This window comes from Penicillium arizonense (genome assembly GCF_001773325.1).
Source record: "Penicillium arizonense strain CBS 141311 chromosome Unknown PENARI_contig007, whole genome shotgun sequence".
NCBI lineage: Eukaryota > Fungi > Ascomycota > Eurotiomycetes > Eurotiales > Aspergillaceae > Penicillium > Penicillium arizonense.
Window position 1 is genome coordinate 182,516 of NW_019173284.1, and position 21,183 is coordinate 203,698.

The 21,183-nt window shown below is 48.9% G+C and overlaps 10 protein-coding genes across 10 annotated transcripts; 4 read left to right on the forward strand and 6 right to left on the reverse strand.

Moving 5' to 3' along the window:
- Window positions 1-411: 411 nt before the first annotated feature.
- PENARI_c007G07084 (RING-H2 finger protein) lies at window positions 412-2,105 on the forward strand (the record flags this gene model as incomplete). The annotated part of the gene is made up of 4 exons (XM_022631012.1): window positions 412-600; window positions 651-1,047; window positions 1,103-1,625; window positions 1,682-2,105. 4 exons carry the CDS (start codon window positions 412-414, stop codon window positions 2,103-2,105), a joined length of 1,533 nt encoding a protein of 510 aa, XP_022489416.1.
- A 1,782-nt stretch (window positions 2,106-3,887) lies between these two features.
- PENARI_c007G04858 (aspartate aminotransferase) lies at window positions 3,888-5,257 on the forward strand (the record flags this gene model as incomplete). The annotated part of the gene is made up of 2 exons (XM_022630914.1): window positions 3,888-4,250; window positions 4,319-5,257. The coding sequence occupies 2 exons, from the start codon at window positions 3,888-3,890 to the stop codon at window positions 5,255-5,257; spliced, it is 1,302 nt and encodes a 433-aa protein (XP_022489340.1).
- A 400-nt stretch (window positions 5,258-5,657) lies between these two features.
- PENARI_c007G00910 (uncharacterized protein) lies at window positions 5,658-6,942 on the reverse strand (the record flags this gene model as incomplete). The annotated part of the gene is made up of 3 exons (XM_022630720.1): window positions 5,658-5,898; window positions 5,975-6,759; window positions 6,829-6,942. 3 exons carry the CDS (start codon window positions 6,940-6,942, stop codon window positions 5,658-5,660), a joined length of 1,140 nt encoding a protein of 379 aa, XP_022488932.1.
- Window positions 6,943-7,144: 202 nt separating this feature from the next.
- PENARI_c007G04109 (PhzF family phenazine biosynthesis protein) lies at window positions 7,145-8,050 on the forward strand (the record flags this gene model as incomplete). Its single annotated transcript, XM_022630867.1, has 1 exon — window positions 7,145-8,050. One exon carries the CDS (start codon window positions 7,145-7,147, stop codon window positions 8,048-8,050), a length of 906 nt encoding a protein of 301 aa, XP_022489318.1.
- Window positions 8,051-8,661: 611 nt separating this feature from the next.
- Window positions 8,662-8,991, forward strand: PENARI_c007G10127 (uncharacterized protein; the record flags this gene model as incomplete). Its single annotated transcript, XM_022631153.1, has 1 exon — window positions 8,662-8,991. One exon carries the CDS (start codon window positions 8,662-8,664, stop codon window positions 8,989-8,991), a length of 330 nt encoding a protein of 109 aa, XP_022489375.1.
- Window positions 8,992-9,084: 93 nt separating this feature from the next.
- PENARI_c007G06503 (MIP/aquaporin family protein) lies at window positions 9,085-10,705 on the reverse strand (the record flags this gene model as incomplete). Its single annotated transcript, XM_022630985.1, has 4 exons — window positions 9,085-9,397; window positions 9,481-10,022; window positions 10,106-10,569; window positions 10,660-10,705. 4 exons carry the CDS (start codon window positions 10,703-10,705, stop codon window positions 9,085-9,087), a joined length of 1,365 nt encoding a protein of 454 aa, XP_022489213.1.
- A 924-nt stretch (window positions 10,706-11,629) lies between these two features.
- Window positions 11,630-13,514, reverse strand: PENARI_c007G00769 (putative PB1 domain protein; the record flags this gene model as incomplete). Its single annotated transcript, XM_022630711.1, has 5 exons — window positions 11,630-11,659; window positions 11,724-12,866; window positions 12,913-13,248; window positions 13,301-13,450; window positions 13,500-13,514. The coding sequence occupies 5 exons, from the start codon at window positions 13,512-13,514 to the stop codon at window positions 11,630-11,632; spliced, it is 1,674 nt and encodes a 557-aa protein (XP_022489211.1).
- A 1,672-nt stretch (window positions 13,515-15,186) lies between these two features.
- PENARI_c007G04937 (nitronate monooxygenase) lies at window positions 15,187-16,503 on the reverse strand (the record flags this gene model as incomplete). Its single annotated transcript, XM_022630919.1, has 4 exons — window positions 15,187-15,477; window positions 15,532-16,033; window positions 16,108-16,369; window positions 16,491-16,503. The coding sequence occupies 4 exons, from the start codon at window positions 16,501-16,503 to the stop codon at window positions 15,187-15,189; spliced, it is 1,068 nt and encodes a 355-aa protein (XP_022489167.1).
- A 782-nt stretch (window positions 16,504-17,285) lies between these two features.
- Window positions 17,286-17,819, reverse strand: PENARI_c007G11894 (uncharacterized protein; the record flags this gene model as incomplete). The annotated part of the gene is made up of 1 exon (XM_022631235.1): window positions 17,286-17,819. One exon carries the CDS (start codon window positions 17,817-17,819, stop codon window positions 17,286-17,288), a length of 534 nt encoding a protein of 177 aa, XP_022488975.1.
- A 2,244-nt stretch (window positions 17,820-20,063) lies between these two features.
- On the reverse strand, window positions 20,064-21,081 carry PENARI_c007G10835 (uncharacterized protein; the record flags this gene model as incomplete). Its single annotated transcript, XM_022631187.1, has 3 exons — window positions 20,064-20,071; window positions 20,152-20,635; window positions 20,689-21,081. 3 exons carry the CDS (start codon window positions 21,079-21,081, stop codon window positions 20,064-20,066), a joined length of 885 nt encoding a protein of 294 aa, XP_022489149.1.
- Between the last annotated feature and the right edge of the window lie 102 nt (window positions 21,082-21,183).

Genomic DNA, 21,183 nt, shown 5'->3' on the forward strand with positions numbered 1-21,183 from the left:
TCAGATTAAATGTCTCGGGGGAACAGATTAGCGGCTAAACGGGCAAATCTCGCGGAGAATACGAGAGCGACGTACCAGATGTCATTAACCCCAGGTCGATCACATCGGGATCATTGCTCCTTAGGACCATTTTTGAGGGACATGGACGGTTTGGCGACGATCGTGATTACATATGCCTGATCGACAAATTCTACAGTACTGGAGTACATGTACAGAGTATCCAAAAGAAGTAAATGATGGGAGATCAACTAAATTAGCTCCGTATAGAAATCAACTTAGTTTGTAAGTTCGTAAAGAAAAGACTCTTATCGTCATCTCCACCGATCGGCCCTAGTCCCCTCATTTTCCGGTTTTCCTTTATGCACCTTGGAGGCCTCCACTCTTCTCTTCCTTAAACCCCCACACATTACAATGGGGCTGGTTTTCCTCTTTCTCCTGTTCATCTCCGTGCAGGCCGATGTTGTGGTTCTACCTTCCAACATCACTGATTTGAGCCCTACTCACTCTAGCGGATTTCGCATTCAGGGTTCCAATCTCACCGGTCAAAGAGTTGCCCCGTTAACCGAGGCCCTCTCTGGAGCGACCAGCGCCCACCTCCAGGTCGGTCCAATGGGCTCCAAGGCTATCTTTGCAATGCTGACATATTCCAGTCCTTCAATCAGTCTGGCACTGCCACGCAAGTCAAACCGGGCAATTCCATCTCGCTGACTGATTCGGATATCGCCTGTATCTCTTGTGATCCGGACGACTACCCCGGCTTTTACACCTTGGACGAGACAGTTCAGACTGTCCTCTCTGCTTCTGCCCTTCCTGCAGCCGTGCTGTTGTACACTCGATATTCATCGCATTGTAACTTTACAGCCGATGACCAGACTACCGCCCGGTACAATAACATCTTTACCCTTACAGGCCCAGGTGCCTGGTCGGCGCTGCAGCGTACTTTCACAGAAGCCTCTCCTACCATTGCCGTCGTCTCAATGTCGTTGATGACCAATGTCCCGACCGATACCGGGGATTCCGGGGGGTCCGGCAACAGTCCTAACACTGGTATGTGCGAGACGATGGAGCGTTGATGGAGCGATCAATTGTTAACATGTTTCAGCTATGATCATCCTGTACAGCATTACTGGTATCATCACGGCACTGTTCCTGGGAATTATCATCACTGGTGCCGTCCGGGCCCATCGGCATCCAGAACGCTATGGACCTCGTCGTATCGCCGGACGAGTACGGCAAAGTCGAGCTCGAGGTATAGCCCGAGCCATGTTGGACACTATCCCAGTGGTCAAGTTCGACGAGAACAATGACGAAATCGATGCCGCTAAGCGGGACGTTGAGATGTCCGCCGGTCCCGATGATCCCGCCCGCGAGCACTCCCCATCGCGCGACGGTGTCACTGGACACTCGACGCCGACCGAGTCCGAACTTCCCACTCCTGTCGAGGACACACCAATTGCTGCCCCAGAGAAGACCGAGACACCTGAAACCGGCAACTTTTCGTGCCCGATCTGCACGGACGACTTCGTCAAGGGCCAAGATCTACGTGTCTTACCCTGCAACCACCAATTCCACATGGAATGCATTGACCCCTGGCTGATGAATGTCTCCGGCACCTGTCCCCTCTGGTAAGCCATACATCCATACATCCCTTTCATTTCACAGTATAAACTGACCAACCCAGCCGTATCGATCTCAACCCGCCACAGGAAGAGACCGAACAAACCGAAACAACAGGTGAACACCAAGAACCAGCAACCCCCGCCAACCAAGAAACTCAAGCGTCCCGCCACACACACCGTCGCCTCACCAACTACCTGCACGGCCCCCTCAACGCCCGACGCATGCGCGACGCCACGGTGGAAGAGCGCCTCGCCGCTCTCCGCCGCGTCCGCGAAGCAAACCAAGGCCAAGACCAAGCTGAACCCACCCCAGAAGGCACCCGCCGCCGCCTCACCACCCGCCTGCGCGATCGCTTCCGCATCCGCACGCGCGCCCACGGCGTCGAGCCTGAAGCCGAGACTCATACCCCGGCCAGCGAGGCTGAGGCTGAGAGTGGGCCTTCTTCGATGCCTGCAGCCCCTGCGCCTGCTCATACGACATCTTGATCTGTTCTGATTTGATTTGATTTCTTACATATCACTCCTTTACGTTTGCACATATTTATGTTATGATGAGGACCTCGGTTTGGAGGCTACATGGCGTTTTTTCATGTTCATGTTTATGTTTATTTTCAAGTTTGAGGAATCTGCGCGGCGTTCTTGAGGAAAAGAGGATCTTGTGATTTATTTTGTCTTCTCTTTCTCTGCATATACATGCATGTTTGGTATATTTGGGATTTAGCTGTAGATCACATATATTTCAATTTGACACGTGGATATACGGCTACAAAGTCAATGTGTATCGATCAGAAGTCATTAGGTTTAGTCTAGACAGAGCAGGCATCATCGATCACGGGCCATTTCCATTCACATGTACATTTATCATTTACCGTTTATCCTGTACACGCGTTATCCAGCACTATAGAGATGGGCTGTGCAAGGTCAGCAGACTGACACGAACTAGAACCATGGACCTGATATAGATGAACAATAGACTGTACCAGACCATGGAGAGTGAAAGAGAACAGAAGGATCGTTAATATGACTGAAATACGAACAGAGATATTACTAACAAAAACCCAAACGATTAAATCATCGACTATACGACATGGTAAGATCGCCAGGAACTCCGAGTTCGGTTGGGGTAATCCTCTCGACACTCGGACATCTGCCAATTGCCCGATTGCATCAGCGGCTGTCACCGTGATACGCATGTATTGTGTATTATGTATTATGCAGTCCCGGTCTGATTTGGATAGCCCTAAGTATGAGGGATATATGCACTTCCGATGTGGTTTCAAATATCCTTGCTTCACTTGACATAGGTGTATTAGATAGGATGTTTGTGATTAACGTTATATGTAGTTATGGGTTATGTATTATGGTAGTTGCTCATATTATTCCCAGTAACATCATAATAGCCTCTATCGTCCCATATACCATACATCATACCATATACCTTAAAAAGTTACTGGCCATCTCCAACATCCGGAAAATCCCTCCCGGTGTGGGGAACGGTTGGAGACGGACTCCAGTCCGCCTTAATCGTTACTCCGTTTCCCTTCTCCGTTTTCCTTCTCCGGTCTGAATTCTCAAGGTCCCGGTCTTGGTCTTGGTCTCGTCTTGGTTACTCCTCACAAAGTGTGGGGTTCTTAAAAATTACTATTCGGGAGATAAGTAGGGTGGTCACTCCGCATGTAACATTACTAACAACTAACTTGACATTAGTACTTAACTTACTATCTAAGTGACTTAAAATACTATGTAAGTTAACTTATGATGGAATCGAGAAGAAAATATACGTAAACATGTATAGGATAACCCCTGACCCGGAGACCAAAGACTCATGCGATGTGTTCCTGGTCTCCACAGTGCGTTCTTTTTCGGCGTATGACACAACGGTCGGCGTGTGTGGCCTGTCGCAGAGTTTTTATCACGTACATGTAGACAATTCTATTCAATGTACAGTGTGTGTACAGTATGGGTGTGTATGTATATGGGTAAGGCTTTATACTTGACGGCTACACTTGCTTAGCATGTGAACTCGGGACGAGGATATTGCGGGTTCCTCGGTATGTTGAGACCGAGGATAGAGAGAGATATAGAGTATATAAGAGAGATCTTGTATATTCACGTACTTAGTATATTTTTGAACTTGATGACAATCACTTTGAACCTGATTCCCCACCCCCTCATTCGGTGACCGCAAACAGGCAAATTCCGTTTCGGTGTCAGATTCCGGGGAAATTACAGTATTGACCCTCTTATATAACTGAAAACACTCGCAACATGTCTTCTTCTTCCCCTCACGACCGTCTTTCCTCCATCACATCACACATCATGGGCTCTTCCAATCCTTCAGTATTCACCGCAGCCACTGTGGCTGCTGCGCCCGAAGATCCTCTGTTTGGTCTGATGAAGGCCTATCGTGAGGACCCCTCTGATAAGAAGGTCGATCTGGGTATTGGTGCCTACCGCGACAATAACGCAAAGCCCTGGATTCTCCCTGTTGTGAAGAAGGCCGACAACGCCATCCACAATGATCCCAATCTCAACCACGAATACCTCTCCATCGGCGGCCTGGCTGATTTCACCTCCGCCGCCCAGAAACTCATTGTAGGCGCCGACAGCGCCGCAATCAAAGACAAGCGAGTATGTACCTATAACCCCTCCAACCAAACCAAACCCTCGAAGACACCCAAACTAACTAACACCCCCAGATCTGCTCCCTCCAAACAATCTCCGGAACAGGCGCCGTCCACCTAGGAGGCCTCTTCCTCTCGAAATTCCACCCCCAAAAACCAACAATCTACCTCTCAAACCCAACATGGGCAAACCACAACCAAATCTTCACCAACGTCAACCTCCCAATCGCAAAATACCCCTACTTCCACGCTAGCACCAAGGGCCTCGACTTCGAAGGCATGATGCAAACCCTCACGACTGCCCCCGAGGGCTCAATCATCCTCCTCCACGCCTGCGCCCACAACCCAACAGGCGTCGACCCAACCCAGGACCAATGGAAACAAATCGCAGCCGTCATGCGCGCACGCTCCCACTTCCCCTTCTTCGACACCGCCTACCAAGGCTTCGCATCAGGCGATCTTGCCCGCGACGCCTGGGCAATCCGCTACTTCGTCGAGCAAGGCTTCGAACTGTGCGTCGCGCAGTCCTTCGCCAAGAACTTCGGCCTGTACGGCGAGCGCACGGGCGCCTTCCATTTCGTTTCCGCGCCGGGTCCCGATGCTGCTGCTTCCTCGGCGAATATCGCTTCGCAGTTGGCTATCCTGCAGCGGTCGGAGATCTCGAACCCGCCTGCGTATGGTGCGCGCATTGCCAGTCGCGTGCTTAATGATCCCGTTCTGTTTGCGGAGTGGGAGGATGACCTGCGCACTATGAGTGGGCGGATTCTGGAGATGAGGGCTGGTCTGCGGGAGCGCCTTGAGAAGAGGGGCACGCCTGGTGATTGGAGTCATATTACTTCGCAGATTGGCATGTTTAGTTTTACGGGGCTTACTGAGGCGCAGGTCTTGACGCTGCGCGAGAAGTGGCATGTCTATATGACGAAGAATGGGCGCATTTCGATGGCTGGTCTCAATACTCATAATATCGATTACTTTGCCGAGGCTGTCGATAGTGTTGTGAGGGGTTCGGCTTAGATGATATTCATATTGATACTGGTACTGATACTGATACCTTTTTGGCTGGGTTCAATGGTTAGACCGCGAGCTTGGTTTGGCGTTTACTTTTTATTACTTGCTTTTGCTGCTATTGACGTCTTTTGATTCTTGATTATGGATCTGTGGGTCCGGTTATGTATCGTATAAGTTATGGCATGCATGTGTCACATGTTAAGTTAAGATAGATATTGAGACATGATTGCAGACTATTTCTTCCAGTGTAGTCAATTGGCATACTGTAGTCAGTAAAGTAGATCAAGATCCTGATCTTGGCCAAGAAATATGTACTCCATAATTGACATGATATGCCTCCAATGCTATTGCTATGCTATTGCTTTTGCTGTATTGCTCAATGGTATCAAAACTAATCAGATCGAGATCAAAAAACCAAATCCCAAACAACAAGCCAAGTACACAACCCAACAGTCCCCCAAAACACAGCCTGCGCCGTACTCCGCCGCTCAGTAGCCCGCTTCAGCTCACGATTGCCCTGGCCCACATTCGTCTGCGTCGTATCAACATCCGAAACAAGCTGTGTAATGTATTCCTCCTGCGTAGCAAGATGCGTAACGAGCGTCTCTTGCAGAGATGAGATTTCGAGGAGTGATTTCTCCGCATTTCTATGCAGAACAACGTTAGCACCGAAAACACCAGAAGAAGAGAAATGGGAAAATAGGAAAGTGGTAAAAAACATACTGCACCTTCCCCAACGTATCCTCATAATGCCTCAACATAGTATCATTCTCCTCAGCAAAAAGCTGCAACTGCTCCGGCGAAAGCTGGGCCTCGATGCGCGCCGTATCCGCTTCACTGAGTGTACTCGCATCAGGCGCCGAGAAAGAAGGATCAAACGATGTCCCAGAGCCATATCCGCCCGTCTTCTCACTCCCCCTCCTCCCGGCATCTCTCCCACCGGCATTGGCACTCCCACCAACATCCCTCCCAGCAGCAACCTTGTAAAGAACACTCTTCTCCTTCTCCCTAACCCTTTCAATCCTCTTCTCAACAAGACCTCTCTGGACACCAACAACACCCTCCAATCCACGTCTCAAAAACCAAAGCACGCCCTCGCGCACCGTCTTCAGCGCGCGCGCTCTCTCCTCGGCCGTCACCTGTTCCACGGATTTACCCTCGTTCCCCGTTTCATCGGTGACGCCTTTTCCGCCCGCCCAGCGGAAGAGGAGCGCGCTGGCCGCGCTGTGTCCGTATTTCTTGCGGAGGAGGGTTTGTTCTGTTTCTTGGCGCAGGGTTTCGGCGCTTGAAAGGTTTGTTAGGGATGTTGCTAGGTCGCGGAGGAGGAGGGAGGTTTGTGTGTCTATTGTGTCGCGTTCTGGGTCTGTGAGGGTTTGAGATGTTGGTGGGAGGGTTGGGTTGGTTGGTTGTGATGTGGGTGCGTTGGCATTGCGGCGTTGGGGTGTTGTTGAGAGGTATGCATGTCGGATTGTTTGGAGGTAGTGGAGGAGGGAGGTTATGTGGTAGTTCTGAATGGTTTTGTTAGGGTATATGTTTCGTGGACTGGGGGTTCTGGCTTCGGCGTTGCGCTGACTTACGATTCGGTATGCCTCTTTTAGGAATTCATCTGCTGTTTTGGTAGTGGGCCTTGCGCAGGTGGAGGTGCCATGCTTGGATAGGAGGCTGTTTAGGGTGGGCGTTAGGTCGGTCATTGTTGGTGATGTGGTCTGTAGGTGAAGCTCGTCAACATTCAACGTCACTGTGCGTGGTTGGTCCGTGCCGCGTCCTGCATTTTATAGAGGGCATGTTTGCATATCTCTATTGATCTTTGAACTGCTACTCGAATAGGTTTCTTTTTATTTCGCTGCTTTGAATTCTTTTTTCTTTTTAACTATTATCATAAATTCCTCGAATATGGCTATAAAATCCCACTCACTACGAGTCTTCTCCGCAGGTCCAAACGGCGGCAATCCCCTTCGAGTCATACTAGATGCCCAAGTCATGACCGACAATGACATGCAAGTACTAGCCAAAAGCCACGGCCACGAGTGCTGTTTCATATTCCCTGCGCCATTGGACTCAAAATACGACTACGAGTTCCGCTTCTGGGTCCCAGATCATGAAATGGAGATGTGTGGCCACGCAACCGTGGGAGCTGTTTGGTTACTGTCGAAGCTTGGAATGTTAGCGAAAGACAACCTCCGGATTGCAACTAAGAGTGGTATCGTCGAGGCCACAATCTCAGTGACATCTGGAGATGAAGATGGATGTGACGGCGAAGAGGAAGGGATATGGGTTGAAGTATCCCAACCACCAGCGAAGATGTTGGAAAACGTGCAACGACAAGACCATATCGATGAGATACTGTCCGTCTTGCGAATCTTGAAGGATGACCTTGTTCCGGGTTTATCGATTCAAAATGCAGCAACGAGTAGAGTGAAGACGCTCATTCCGATCAAGTCTGTTGCGGCATTGAACGGTCTTTCACCGCAATTTGATCGTCTTCCATCCCTCTGTGACGTAATTGGCAGCACAGGTCTCTATCCATATGCAGTGTCCGACCTAGCAAATCAGGTATTCGAGGCGAGGCAGTTCCCTAGGGGAGCTGGGTATGAAGAGGATGCAGCGACGGGGATTGCGGCGTCGGCTTTGGCTTTTGGGTTGTTGGAAAATGGGCTGGTGTTTGACTCCGAAGAGAGTGTTGAGGTGAAGCAGGGGTTCGCCATGGGATGTCCTTCTAAGATTAGCGTTCGGTTTAGGGAAACTGGTGGTGATGTTGTTGGTTGTTGGATTGGAGGTTCTGCTGGTTGGGATTTCTGAGATGACGTATAGACAGGCTGGTTTGTAATATGGCGCTGATTCAATCTTCTCTCATTCTGAACAGCTTTTGCACATTTAATCAGTCTTTTCATCGATTCAGAGGTACTTCTGTGATATTCCATGGCCATGACAAGCAATGTCCATTGAAATGATGTATAAATGAGACTCAGGCCATAGCAAAAAATGACTTAAGACATGAGACGGATAATGACATCAAAGGCTTATCCAGTATTGCCTTGGATTCTAGATGTACCTTCAGCTATACTTATAGCTGAGATAGTTCATATCCCTGTAATGTGGCGGTTTACTTGCCACCCTGATGGATCACAAGGTGGATCACCTCACCCTTGAAAGTATCAACTCTAGATAACAAGTAACGTCAGCTTCCAATTGGCAGTTACCCAAAATATAAACCTTTATCCATGACAGGACTAGGGTTCCAGCCAAGTCCCAATAACTGCAAGTATTGGGTCGCGCACACGTCACATCGATGACATGGCCAAGCCTACCCCTTATATCGGACAATATCTAACCACAGTTCTTATAAAAGAGACAATCAATTCTCCCTGGAGTCAACATCAATCCAGAATCCATCACACATTCATACAACCATGGCTCATCAATCTCGAACTATGCACCCCGCAGCATCGTCTAACAGCGTGCCTACTATAAACTCCACCCGAGACATGAAGCGATCAATCACTTCATACTCCACGCGAGACGATCCCACAGGCACGAATCCAAATACCCCAAGCCACACCTCAGTCACACTTCTGAGTGACCGGCAGCAAGTCAAAGCAACCCTCACAAACATCCTCAATGATGATCGCGTTAAGCACAATCCAAACGGCAGTCGCTGTGTCCAAAATATACTCCTAGAAAACGAGCACGACATGAGAAAACAACGGAAACGATCGCTCGGCGCGTATGATGCCAAATGAACAATTCGATTCAACTGTACAATAGTTATACAAAATTGCCATCCAACTTTAGCTTTATACTGCGTCCCTTTCTATTTTTACAAGATGCTCCCATCACTCTTCAGTCTCTCGAACAGATCTCTCCAGATCTCCAATCCTCCTCTTTCCAAGACCTAGCTTCTTCCGCAGATTCAATGATCTAGCGCGAACGGCGCGCTTGCGTCGCCGTGGTGGGTAGTTGACGGGACTTTCACCACCTGTGAAGATAGCAATGTCGTAGATTAATGCTCCGAATAATGCACCACTGATATCGGCACACCATGGTCCCCATACCCACCAAGCATGGTATTCACGGAAGAGATGGCCACCCCATCCAGCCATAAGAGCAACGAGTCTAGGGCCGAAATCGCGCGCACAGTTAAAGCACCTACCAAGCAGAAACAGTTAGCCAACACATCCCATCTAAGATAACTATAGCCATAATGATAACCAAAAACTGGAAATACATACCCGCCAGTATTATACCCCAACGCAAGAATAATAACCGTAATCAAAATCCCCAGAACAAATGCCTGCATACCAGCCCCAGGCGGCGCATTAGTATCATCACCCAGCGCCAAGATAGCACCAATAAGAATAGCACTCCCAACAAACTCGGTAAAAAACGCCGTAGCCGGATGCACAAAGGACTTCGGCATAGTAATAAGCGCAGACATCGCCGCACTAGCATTCTGCGGGACCTTCGATGCGGCAGCAATCTCCACAATCGCATCATGGTACAGCGCATACGCGAACCCGCCAGCGGTAATAGCACCAAGAAGCTGTGCCGCGATGTAGATGAGGCATTTTCGCGCGGGGAATCCTCTGAATACGGATAGCGAGATTGATATGGCTGGGTTCATGTGGCCTCCGGATATACCACCTGTTGTATAGATCGCGACCATGAAACCAAAGCCCCAGGCTGCGCTTTGGGCCGGGTAGGAGCCCGCTTGGCCGTTTGAGGTGAAGTTTGAGAGAGTTGCGCAGAGGCCGATTGTCATTGCTACTGTTGTCTGAGAGAATCGTTAGCAAGGTTTCTTTTTGCTAAATGGAAATGCCATCATTTGCCCATATATCTGTTGAATACTATACTTACTCCGAGCCATTCAGCCATCGGCTCCCTCAAATAATGCCGAATCTTAGTCCAAGTATTAAAAAAGCCCTCCTGATCTGTATCCTTGTTCTGCTTAACGCGCGTATCAGCCACCTGCTGTTTCTGCGCAGCGCTTTTCTGACTTGGGTCTTCGCTCCGTCGTTTCAGATCTTCTGCGTTCTCTTTTCGGTCTTCTGGTAACGCGCCGTGGCGCATACCTGGTCGCACGATGTGAGGGAGTGGCTGCGCCAGACTCCATGTTGGACCGTCGTTCCCTTGTCCGTATTGCGGGTTGTAGTCTTGGTATTCATCGTCCAGGTATGTGTCGTTTTGGTTTTTGTTGGGGTTGCCGTTTTGTGCGCTGGAGTTTGCCAGGCTGAATGATAGGTTGTTTCCTAGGCCTTCATTTCTGCTGCCTGCTTCTTCGGTGCCGTTTGGGGCTTCTTTTTCGGGTATTTGGACTGTGTCTGGTAAGTTGTTAGTTGTCGGGTTTCTTTCTCTTACGTGGGTGGTTTGACATGATCGCACTTGGGTATCTATAGGATACATGTACTTACCTTTGACACCACGATTTCCATTCTGCTGGCCCTCCGAGAACGCCATTTCTGCAGATCAATGCCAGATATAAACCGATATAAACCCGAAAGAGAAAGAAAGCCAAACAAAGACAACGCCGCATTTCAGAAATGTCGAGCTGTCAAAGCTTGTCGTAAATCTTGGAAAGGAAGCTCCACTCTTTCGTCACCGTCGATCTTGAAAATCCTTTCAGGGTTCTTGTGTCAGTGCGAATTCTGGAGTTTGACAGGGTACTTGATTGGCGGCAGCTCATCCGGGAAGCCAAGAATTGTGGAATATGCCAGGGTGTCGATCTATGATGTCGAACACAACGTTATTCTGGCGCGGTTATACCCGTGATGGTGAAACCCAGTTCTCTAAATGTAAATAATTTGGGACCATGCTCTGTTTCAGACTATGTATCTACAATTATACTCGTATTTAGCGTGCTAATCTAGTGTATTAAATGGACTAATCTGCTAGCATTCCAGCTATTCGAGCTAAGGGGCTTGTCTTCCTTTTTACTGCTCTCGTTGCATTTTGACACAAACTAGCTTCTGAATTGTAATTTTCTATCCACCAAAAGTACGGCCAATCCATTTAGCAGTCTGCAAGTGCAGGAAAATCTCCTCGCAATATATCAGAAGACGATATCGATTTCGTCATACACATACCGGCCATATGATTGGTCAAGCCTATCTACTGACCCACTCCCATCTATGAACTCATGAATGTCACCAAGCCTGAACGCCAAAGGTCCTCTTTAATCTATACGACCTGGCTTGTTATGGTAGTTTGAATCTACAGCATACTTACAATACCAAGTTTAAGTCTAGTATTCAAATATTTCTCATTCGTATCTCCATGCCAAACACGCAAAACAGGGTATAGACAAAATCAGTATGCTAATAAAAACAGCATCAAGAACCAATGGCCAGTCCCATTTCCAAAACCAATTCCAATCGCCATGCATCAAATCATCGAGCGCTCTTCAACCCAGATCTAAAAGAAAGTCAGTAACCCATACCTAAAAGACCAAACCAAACTAGGAAAAGCAAGAACGTACCTCCATCTTCCCCATCTCACTCCCCTCCCTCCTCGCAACCTCCCTCGCAGAAGTAAACAACAAATCCAAATCCTCCTGATCAACCATCGTAATCATATCCCCATCATCCTGCACCTTCATCTTAAGCGGACATTTAAAGCCAAACTTCTCCCGAATGCGATTCTCAAACTCCGCAAACTCAATCGACGGCCCAATCATGATGTACCGCGTATCATCAGGGGCATGGACCTTCGTGCGGAATTTCTGGATCTCCGGTCTGCGGGGATTGGCATGGCGAGAGAAGCGGGTTGGCGAGCGCGTGCGTCGTTGTTGGGATGAGCCGCCGGGGGCTGTGGCTGTGTTGACCAGCTCGAAGGATCCGTCATTAAGCGTGGCTGCGTCGCATGCGTCGCTGCCGTATTCTTCTTCTTCGTCAATGTATTGGGGTGGTTGGTGGCGGGAGCCGCGGCCCCAGCCTGTGTTTGCTAGGTTGCGTTGTTGGCTTGTGTAGGGGTCGTACGGGTCGTAGTGCCCGTATTCCTGGTCCGATGGGAGGGTTGTGCTTGTGTTTGTGTCGCTGAAGTTTCGTCTGTGGCTGGGTTGTTGAGTCCATTGGCGGCTGGGTTCTTGGCCGAAGCCGCGCATGTTGCTTTGCTTGGAGGAGGGCCCGCGAGGCTCGGATGCTGTGCGTGTTGTGCCTATTCGGGGTTTCTCGGTGGGCGGTTGCTCTTGGCGTCGGTCTAGGCTGGCACCTGTTCGGTCTAGGTCTAGGCGTGGTGGGCGCACGTTTCGGAGGGAAGATGATCGATGGTGGCCTGATACTGACTGGCTTCCTGAGCCCGAGGCCGTGCTGACGGATCGGTCATCTGGTGGTGGTGTTGGTGGGAATACGTTACGGTTTAGAGGGGGTTCGGAGTGCTGACGGGTGCGGCTGCTGAGGTTTTTGTGTACCAGGTTGGTTGCAGCGTAAGATACTCCTTCGCGATCTTGCAGTGCTGCTTTATCAATGACCATTGGCTTCCATTGGTGATCTGATGATTGGTTACGGTCAGACGCGGCGACCAGTCGAGCCTTGCCGAGGTAATCCTTTGTCTTGAGGTTCTTGACTTTTGCTGCATTAGGACGATAGAGAATCCCGACTGGGATTGAGAATACCGTGTAGCCCTGTATTTGGTTAGCTGCGTAGACAGGGGACAGGAGATTCACGTACATCTGCGTTCTCACGGATCGCATCGTCAATCACATCATGATCTGTCGTGACTTTCTCCTTCGACGCATATTCAAGATCTTGAATGCCTGGGTTCATCTGGCGGAGGTAGATATAGCAGAGCCCTCGATTGAACAAGACCTCGCACGAGAAGAGACGGAACTTCAAGCCCAACTGCTCATAGTCAATTGAAGTGTTCCCTCGCAGGTACAGCAGTGTATCATTGAAGTTGGCCAATGCTTCTTCAAAGTCCCCGAGCAAGAAGTTGGACACGCCTTGCTGGAAGTAAGCAATCGCTAGATACCGGTCTAAGCCGACAGCACGTTGATAGCATTCTACCTGCATCACCGATGTCAGTGTGATCTGGCCAGGCATCTCCTTGTGCACTTACCGCTTTATAGTGCTCGCCTAACGTCGCATAAATCACCCCGCAATTGAACAAGATCTTTGATGTATCGGCGATCTGGTCAAAGAACCGCAAGGACTCCTCAAATTCTTGGTTGTCGTAGGCATCTAGGGCCTGTACCCAAGTCTCGATTTCCTATTCCGACGTCAGCCCACATATTCCGACACATCAACAATATCCATACTTGTTTGAGCGACATCGTCTCGAGTTAAGAGCACATTTGCTTTTCCTCCCGTGCCTAGGTTGGTATAGACGGCGAGAAGACCTTGCACTTCTCATCCGACTCTCTAGGACACAAGGAGAATTGATCAGGTACCGAGCTGTTCCGGGGGTCACCGTCCGGAGGAAATCAGGAGAATCCCAGTATTATAACCGCTGGCACCAATGGCCAAGGGGTTAGTCAGTGTGACCAAAAACCTTCAAGATAAAGGGGCAAGCCAAGAACACTCTGAGCGGAAGAGAGGAGCTGCGGGGAGACGAGTTGGCGGGGTGCGGATTGGCCGTGATACGAGGCGATATCAGAGCGGGCCTCCGAGATTGCGAAGTGAAGCCTTGGATGTTGGAAAAAGGTATTAATAGAAGGCGAAATACCAAGCGAACAAGCGACTAGGGCGACCAGAGCGACCAGGGTGAGAGCGAGTGGCTGGTGTGATTAAAACCGCCAGTCTGGACAAGTTTGGATTAACCTCCGATCACGGTGTGGATGTGGAGGACCCAGCACATTGGATCCCAGAAGCGGATAGGCGGGTATGCAAATGAGAGAGAAATGAGAGAGCATCAGGGAAGCAAATCCCAAATCTCAGAGCCTGCAGAGAGGGGCTGGAGAGGCTAGCCAAACCGAGGGAAGAGCGACAAAAATAACCCGTTCACCTGCAGCATTTATGCACGATTGGAGCAATGAGAGTGCGGGACGAGGCATTTCTTGATACTGCACTGTGAGTGGAGGTTGACGTGCATATCCAGTGGACTGATCGGTGCTCTCAAGTTGAGCCATTGGATTGGGCTTTGACTCTCTCACAGTTGGACCCTGAAGCCAACAAAATAGTTGAAATAGAGTGCGGGGATACACAATCATGGAATCTGGTCTGTCGCATCCCGGGTGTTGTGATCATTGGTGCGTGGCCCATGTCACTTGGTCTTCATTCCCCGCCACGGCGCTTGTGGTGCTTTATTTAGAGACGGGGGTCCGAGGGTATCTCCCAACGTTTCGCTTGCGATGCCTGAAAAGGAAGATGTAAGTATCAAATGGTGGACAGTGGAGAGAGATGATGAGGGGAGGTTGGAACTGGAGACGATCCAGGTCCACAAGGCTACATATCTCCTGCTGGTAACAGTAGATGCATGCGCCTTTTTTCTAGTCTCGGGTTATTTTAGGATTCGATTTTGTTTTATCAATGATGAATGACGCAGACTGGGGTATATTAAAGACTCAGAGTATGTGTGAAGTGAGTATCGCTATTGATTCTCATGGTATACATGTAGTATGGGTGCAGGCTCAGTGGACGAGGAGAGCGAACTTGATGTGATGCACCATTTACATACGGGAAACAAAGCCATCAAAAACATGGACAGGAATCTATTTATATCGAGTAGCCCTTAGCTAAACTCGAAGGTGATCTTGATGTGAACATATGCTTGATAGTCCAAGCTTGGCCCACTCAGGCGCTTATACCCCTTGTCGGCCCACGTGTGCCAGAAATAGCAACGACATGCTTGACATGTTGACATGTCCCGCATGGCTTCTCGAAATAGTCGGAATGACAAAGCTACACGGTATTCAAGTCCAGTCCAAAAGTGAGCCGGGAAAACTGACCGGATTTGATTCAACGCTGAGAATGACTATGTAGATCAAAATACGGGGAATTCTTTATTTACAGCTTAGCAACCATCTTGTTACCCTTTTGGAGCAGAGCAGCGGCATCCGTGACGAGTTCATCGACGATGGCCTTGGCGGACTTCTTCTCGTTGACAACGGCAGCAACCTTGCCCATCAGGTAAGGGCGGGCGTTGTCAAGTGTGTCGTCGTCGACGTCATCGGGCAGGTTCTCCATGTCGTGCTCGACGGGGATAATACCCTTGGAAGTGAGCTCCTTGATCTCCTCGTGACGGTTCTCCTCCCAGTTGAGGATGTAAGGGTTCTTGCGAACACGGAGGGGACGACCCTATAATATCGGTTAGTGATCACCCAAATACACAGACAAACAAGGCAAACCTACAGTGAAGATGATAGTACGGATGTTGTCCTCGAAGCCAGAGGTGCGGACAGCCTCCTGGTGAGCCTTGGGGGCACCGGCCTCGTCAGACAGGATGAAGCGAGTACCGATCCAGACAGCAGAAGCACCCAGCATGAGAGCAGCAGCAACAGAGTTACCGTTGAACAGACCACCAGCCGCGATAACCTGCACGGGCTGGCCGGTCAGAGGGCTCTTCTTGCCCTGGACCAACTTGGCAACGGTGGGGATGAGGACGGTGGTCGGGACATCACCAGTGTGGCCACCACCTTCACCACCCTGAGCACAGATAATATCGACGCCAACATCCAAGCACTTGGCAACGTGCTTGGGGTGACCGATCATGTTCATGCAGAGGATACCGGCACTGTGGAGCTTCTCGACAACGGCCTTGGGGGGAACACCGACAGCAGAGACGAACAAGCTAGCCTTCTCGGCGATGATGATATCGACGAGCTCGCCGAGCTTGCCCTTGGTGTAGTCGTAGCTGTTAAAAAACATGTGGTTAGCCTTATGTTGATACCAAAGGGCCGTGGTAGCGCGATCGGGCAATCTTCTTACTTGGTCTTACGGGCACTGCCGCCGACTTGGGGAAGGAGGAGGTCGACACCGAAGGGAGCGTTCTTGTCGGTCAGGTAGCTCTTCAGCTCAGTGATCTGCTCGCGAAGCATGTCGGGGGTGTAGCCAACGCCACCGATCACACCTAAACCACCGGCGTTTGTGACCGCGGCGGCCAGCTTAGGCCCCGCTGCCACATTCATGCCTGCCAGCAGGATGGGGTGGTTGATCTTGAGAAGATCGGTGATCGGGGTACGGATTTGCTCTGTTTGGTAGACATGTTAGCACCTGTCAACAGTGTGGGCCGTAACAGCGGTAACATCGGTGATAAAAAGGTCACATGTGAGGATGCGATCAAGGTCAAGGTGATTCAAACGGTCACTTACGAGGAGAAGCCATGATGTCAAATGTGTCAAAGAGATAATGAAAAGATAAAATCTGGGGAAGAGGAGGAGCAGGCAGCCACCCTATAAACCAAAGCAGCCTCGGCGCTTCACAGACTCGCGATGAGCCTCGGTCCATGACTTGACCGAGATTAGTCACGATGCTACCCCGGCAGCGGGGTTGGGATCACGTGCATCTGTTTTATACTTGACATGTTCAAGCTGTGTTCTCTGCTAATTACATGGATATATGCTGAGAGGATAAATGTTCTCTCTTTACCCTTGATCTCATTTTCAGAACTTGAATTTACACCATCAAAATTTGTAGAGGGTATGTATGTACAACCAAGATCGTTTGCCGATTCGTATCGGACCGAAGAGTATTTCTAACATCCGTTACGAGATTTAAATAATTTAAGCTCTCAAGGGGCCTTGAAAGTTTTAACAATATTCCAGGATATAACAAGACGCCATCAGTCGTCACCCGATATACAGACTACAATCTACTTTCTAATCTATATCTCCAATGTTGGTCTGTCACGAGCATAGAATGCTTTAGGTTTTAGGGCTTTTGTCCGATTACCAACTAAATGTCAAGTTGGATAAAATTCATATTATCAAAAAAGGATATATTGACATTCTTCACAAAACTAGTCTATATCTATGTCTATATCCAAATGAAATGTAGCGAAACGCTGTTCAACACAATCAATTCATATATATTGTTCTGCAAGAAATAGAATACCCAAAATTTCCACCGGCCTGCCGTTGTTTAAAAGAACAAAAAGGACGAAATTTTTAGCCCAGAGTGAGAGTGAAGCCTGCATCAAGAGAGCAGGAGTTGGTGTTCACATCATCGGGCTTCTGGTAAGCCTCCTTGCAGTTTGCGTCGCCAGCGGCGCAGCTCACGGAGGTGCAGCTCGAATCACTGGGCTGCACGGTGAAGCCAGACTTGACAAAGTCAGAAGTGGAGTCGAGATCAATGGAGGACATATCCCAGTAGATAGTGCTGCCGTCCTGGGTGTACTCGAACTGGAGGACGCTGCTCTCGCTCTCGGTGGTGGACATCTTGATGGAGATACCGCCACCGTTGGAGTTGGTGTTCCACTTCTCGCTGTAGTCGCCGCCTCCAGAGCTGATGGTTTGCATGGAGCCGGGGCCGGAGTCGGTGCTCCACAGGTACACGTTGGTGTCCATGTTGTTGACGATCTGGACGCCGCCGCCGGAGCTGCGGGCCTCGACGTTGGATTCGGTATCACGGGTCCAGTGGGGCTGGGGAAGGGCGACGGCAGTAGCTGCCAGGAGGCCGGTCATGAAGACGTTGAAAGTCATATTGCAGGATTGCAAAAGTGAATGGAATTGGTGGAAAAGAATAGTGATTCTGATAGAAACAGTCGTCAGGAATGACAGTGATGAGGATCTACCTCGAAAGAGAATGGAATGACTTCAAGAAGAGAGTGACTTGAAGGATCAAAAGATTGTGCTGATGGAGAGAAAAGAAAAAGAGTACCTGAGCAGCGGACTCTGGCTCTTTTTATACTACATGGTGGAGAATGGAATCGAAAAAGTTTCCAACAACCAAGCCCAAACCCCAAAGTGAACCATAGCCAGCAAAGAATGGATAGACTACAATTATGGTACAATTAGAGATGCGGAGGCGCGCAATAAGGTTACGTTCCTTAGATCCACCACCAATGAACTGCGGCTAATGTTTCCACTCTGGTCTCGAACACCTCGTCATCGCCTTACGCAGCGGTTTTAACCTTCTAGAACATCCTTTCGAAAACTTCGATCCATTCGTCTACCCAACCTGGTCCTCAAATAAGACCGCTTTTCTCCTCGCTTGAGAAAATATTGAATTGGAGAGCCTTACATCAGTCCTTTGTGGCGTTTACTGAAACAGAATTTACGTCAGCCTAGAGTGGCAACTTGACGGCAGGCAGCCTCTAAGGTGCAATGGAAAAAGGAAGAAGCTGAGTAACCACATGGAAGAATGGATGGCATGATCGGGTTTGGCGTTGAGAAGCATGGTTACTACCGACCCTTGGTCCGCCATGTTCCGAGATGTCTTCAATTCTTTGTTCACCCGAGAATTGTCCTTTCAACATCCCGAATTTTGCCCATTGCCACTATAACCTGCCAAGTCCATTATTAAATTCTTGTCGTCTTCTCCAACTCAGATTCTTTCACCGTGGCAAGTGCAGACAGATCGGCTATTATCTGTATTCCCATAACCGACCATCCAGATATGTGTAATTGCTCTGAATATGCCTTGCCACACCCCAGAATGATCGACACTATGGCAGGATAAAAATAAAATATTTTCCCCCACCGTTAAAATTTCAGAGTCGTCAAATAAGGGCCAGGCATTAACAATATTGACTGAGGTTATCATGCCACCATCCGAATATATATACCTGGTAAACTGGGTCTTAATTATTGTTCGAATGGGTAGTAAGGGTCTGGCAACAGACATTTTCCAATTCTTCAGCAGAGATAACAACTGGGTCAGAAGAGACGGGGGAGAACAATCCCTCCACAGAAGAAATGGCATGATCGCACCCGGGTACTTGAATTTCCAAGGATGTCTTGTTAAAATTAAATTTACACATAGCGCTGTCAGGCCAAAAGTAATCTATTGTGATATTGAAGATGGCAGACCTCATTGTGTTCAATAGGACTGGAGACTTAAGTTCCATGCAAACCTGGCATCAGTGAAATGTCGAATAGGCTTCTAAGCAGAAGATAAGCGGTCCCAAATTCAAAAACCGAGCCAGTGATTTTTGTTTCGAGTGCACAATGTCATGGAGTGGGCGACCGGATCCGGCTTCTATTGCACCGAGTAACGAGGATGCTCGAAAAGTAGAAATTCACTGATACATACCCAATTGTAAAGGGCTGCAGATGTATCTTGGACTGCCAAGCTAGCCCCGAGCTGGAAGTAGGGGTTGGCGGCTGGAAACCGTATCAATTAGCAGGTCTCAGCGAACCTACTGACTCGCACCGTCGCCAAATCGCACACTGCATTAGTTAAACATCTAGTTGACGTCCAATGATGGACTGAACGGCATGATTACACATTTTCAATTTCATCAATTGCATGACGGAAGAGTAAATGAGACGTAAATAATCATTCGTAGTTCCATACACTCAACTCATACTTGAAACCAATCTCCATATCGTCTTCCACGAAGCGCCCACATACATCTTTTCAAGGAGAGAAATAGAAATGTAGGTATTTTGAGCAATTCAGTGAATGAGCTGGCACTGAGATAGGCATAATATCATTCTCATTGCAGGTTGGATCACACTGAGCAGCTTAGTGTCTCCCATGGCTTTACGAACCAAGACAATATCTTCTAGTTGTATGGTCGATATTATTCGAGATCAAGGTGAGCCCTTTAAGAAAAGGGGACAAGGTGTGGGAGTTACTGTACTCGAACAACACTTTCTATGGTGCTGTACTATACTGAAGTTCATTTATTAATAAAGCAATTCATAGAGACATAGTGCGGTGAATGCCGAGGCCCATGATTCTCACACCCGACCCAACCGCCGTCATTAATCCACGAATCTTTATGATCCTTCGAACTACAGCCTTTCAGATTGTATGTATAGCACCACCCATTCTTGATAACCCACGACTCAACTGCAGTGAAATTACCATTGTCGCAATTAGTCGAATGCAAACCTCCTTCGGTGTAGAACTTGCAGAATGTTTCGGTGCCCATGGAGTCACTGTTGAGGCCACCGTTGAGATTCAGACATCTTGTCGGGTTCATTTGTTCCCATTTTGAGTTGTATCCTTCTAGGAGATAGTAGTTTCCTACGCAGTCCTTCTGTTCGAAAAGTGTGACTGACCATGGCTCCTTGTATGTTGCAGTAGCAGCGGCGGCTTTTGTCGTCTTGTCTGCTTTTTTTGTTGTTGATGCTGTCTTTGTACTGGTTGATTTGGAAGTAGTGGTTGCCTTTATGGTGCTGGTCTTTTTCGTGGTGCTTGTAGATTTTCTCGTAGTGGCTTGTGTTATTTTAGCGGCTTGAGTAACTGTCTTGCCAGTTGCGTGACTCGGTGTGGATGTGGTGTGTGATGTATAGTCCGAGGGACTACAAAATTCCGGCGTAGTACCGCATATTCCCCATGGAGCACACTGTGATTGAGATTAGATGCATACTGAACATATTTCTTCATGAATTCACTTACACATTCCTTGTTCGGGCATGGATTAAGAGTGCCAACTAGATCAAAGTTGCTCGGGCGTGTTGTTCCAGGCACCTGGGGACCACAAGTGGCCTGTGGAAGTGCAACTGGCATCGGAGCAGCGCCAGCGCTGAGACAGATGAATGCACCTTGGTACAATGGCTTGTCGCAACCGAGCCATGCCCATGAGTTCTTGTTGAAGGCTTCGATGTCGGCCACAGAAATACTGTGTTGTTTGCCAATGGAGGTACACGTATCATGGCCTTGAACGATATATGTGTAACAAATTCCGTCAGTGCCTGGTAGTGGTGCAGGTGCAACGGCGCCTAATACCGTGCTGACGTGGATCAGTAGCAGCCCACATAGAGAAAAAAGGGTGAGGTTAAAAACATGCATGTTGTGTGAACGGCTTCGAGGGCAAGATCATCTTACAAGCAAAGGATATTAATACTTATATCATATCCATTCGTGAGTGTTTCGAGACCTTAAAAAGCCGGG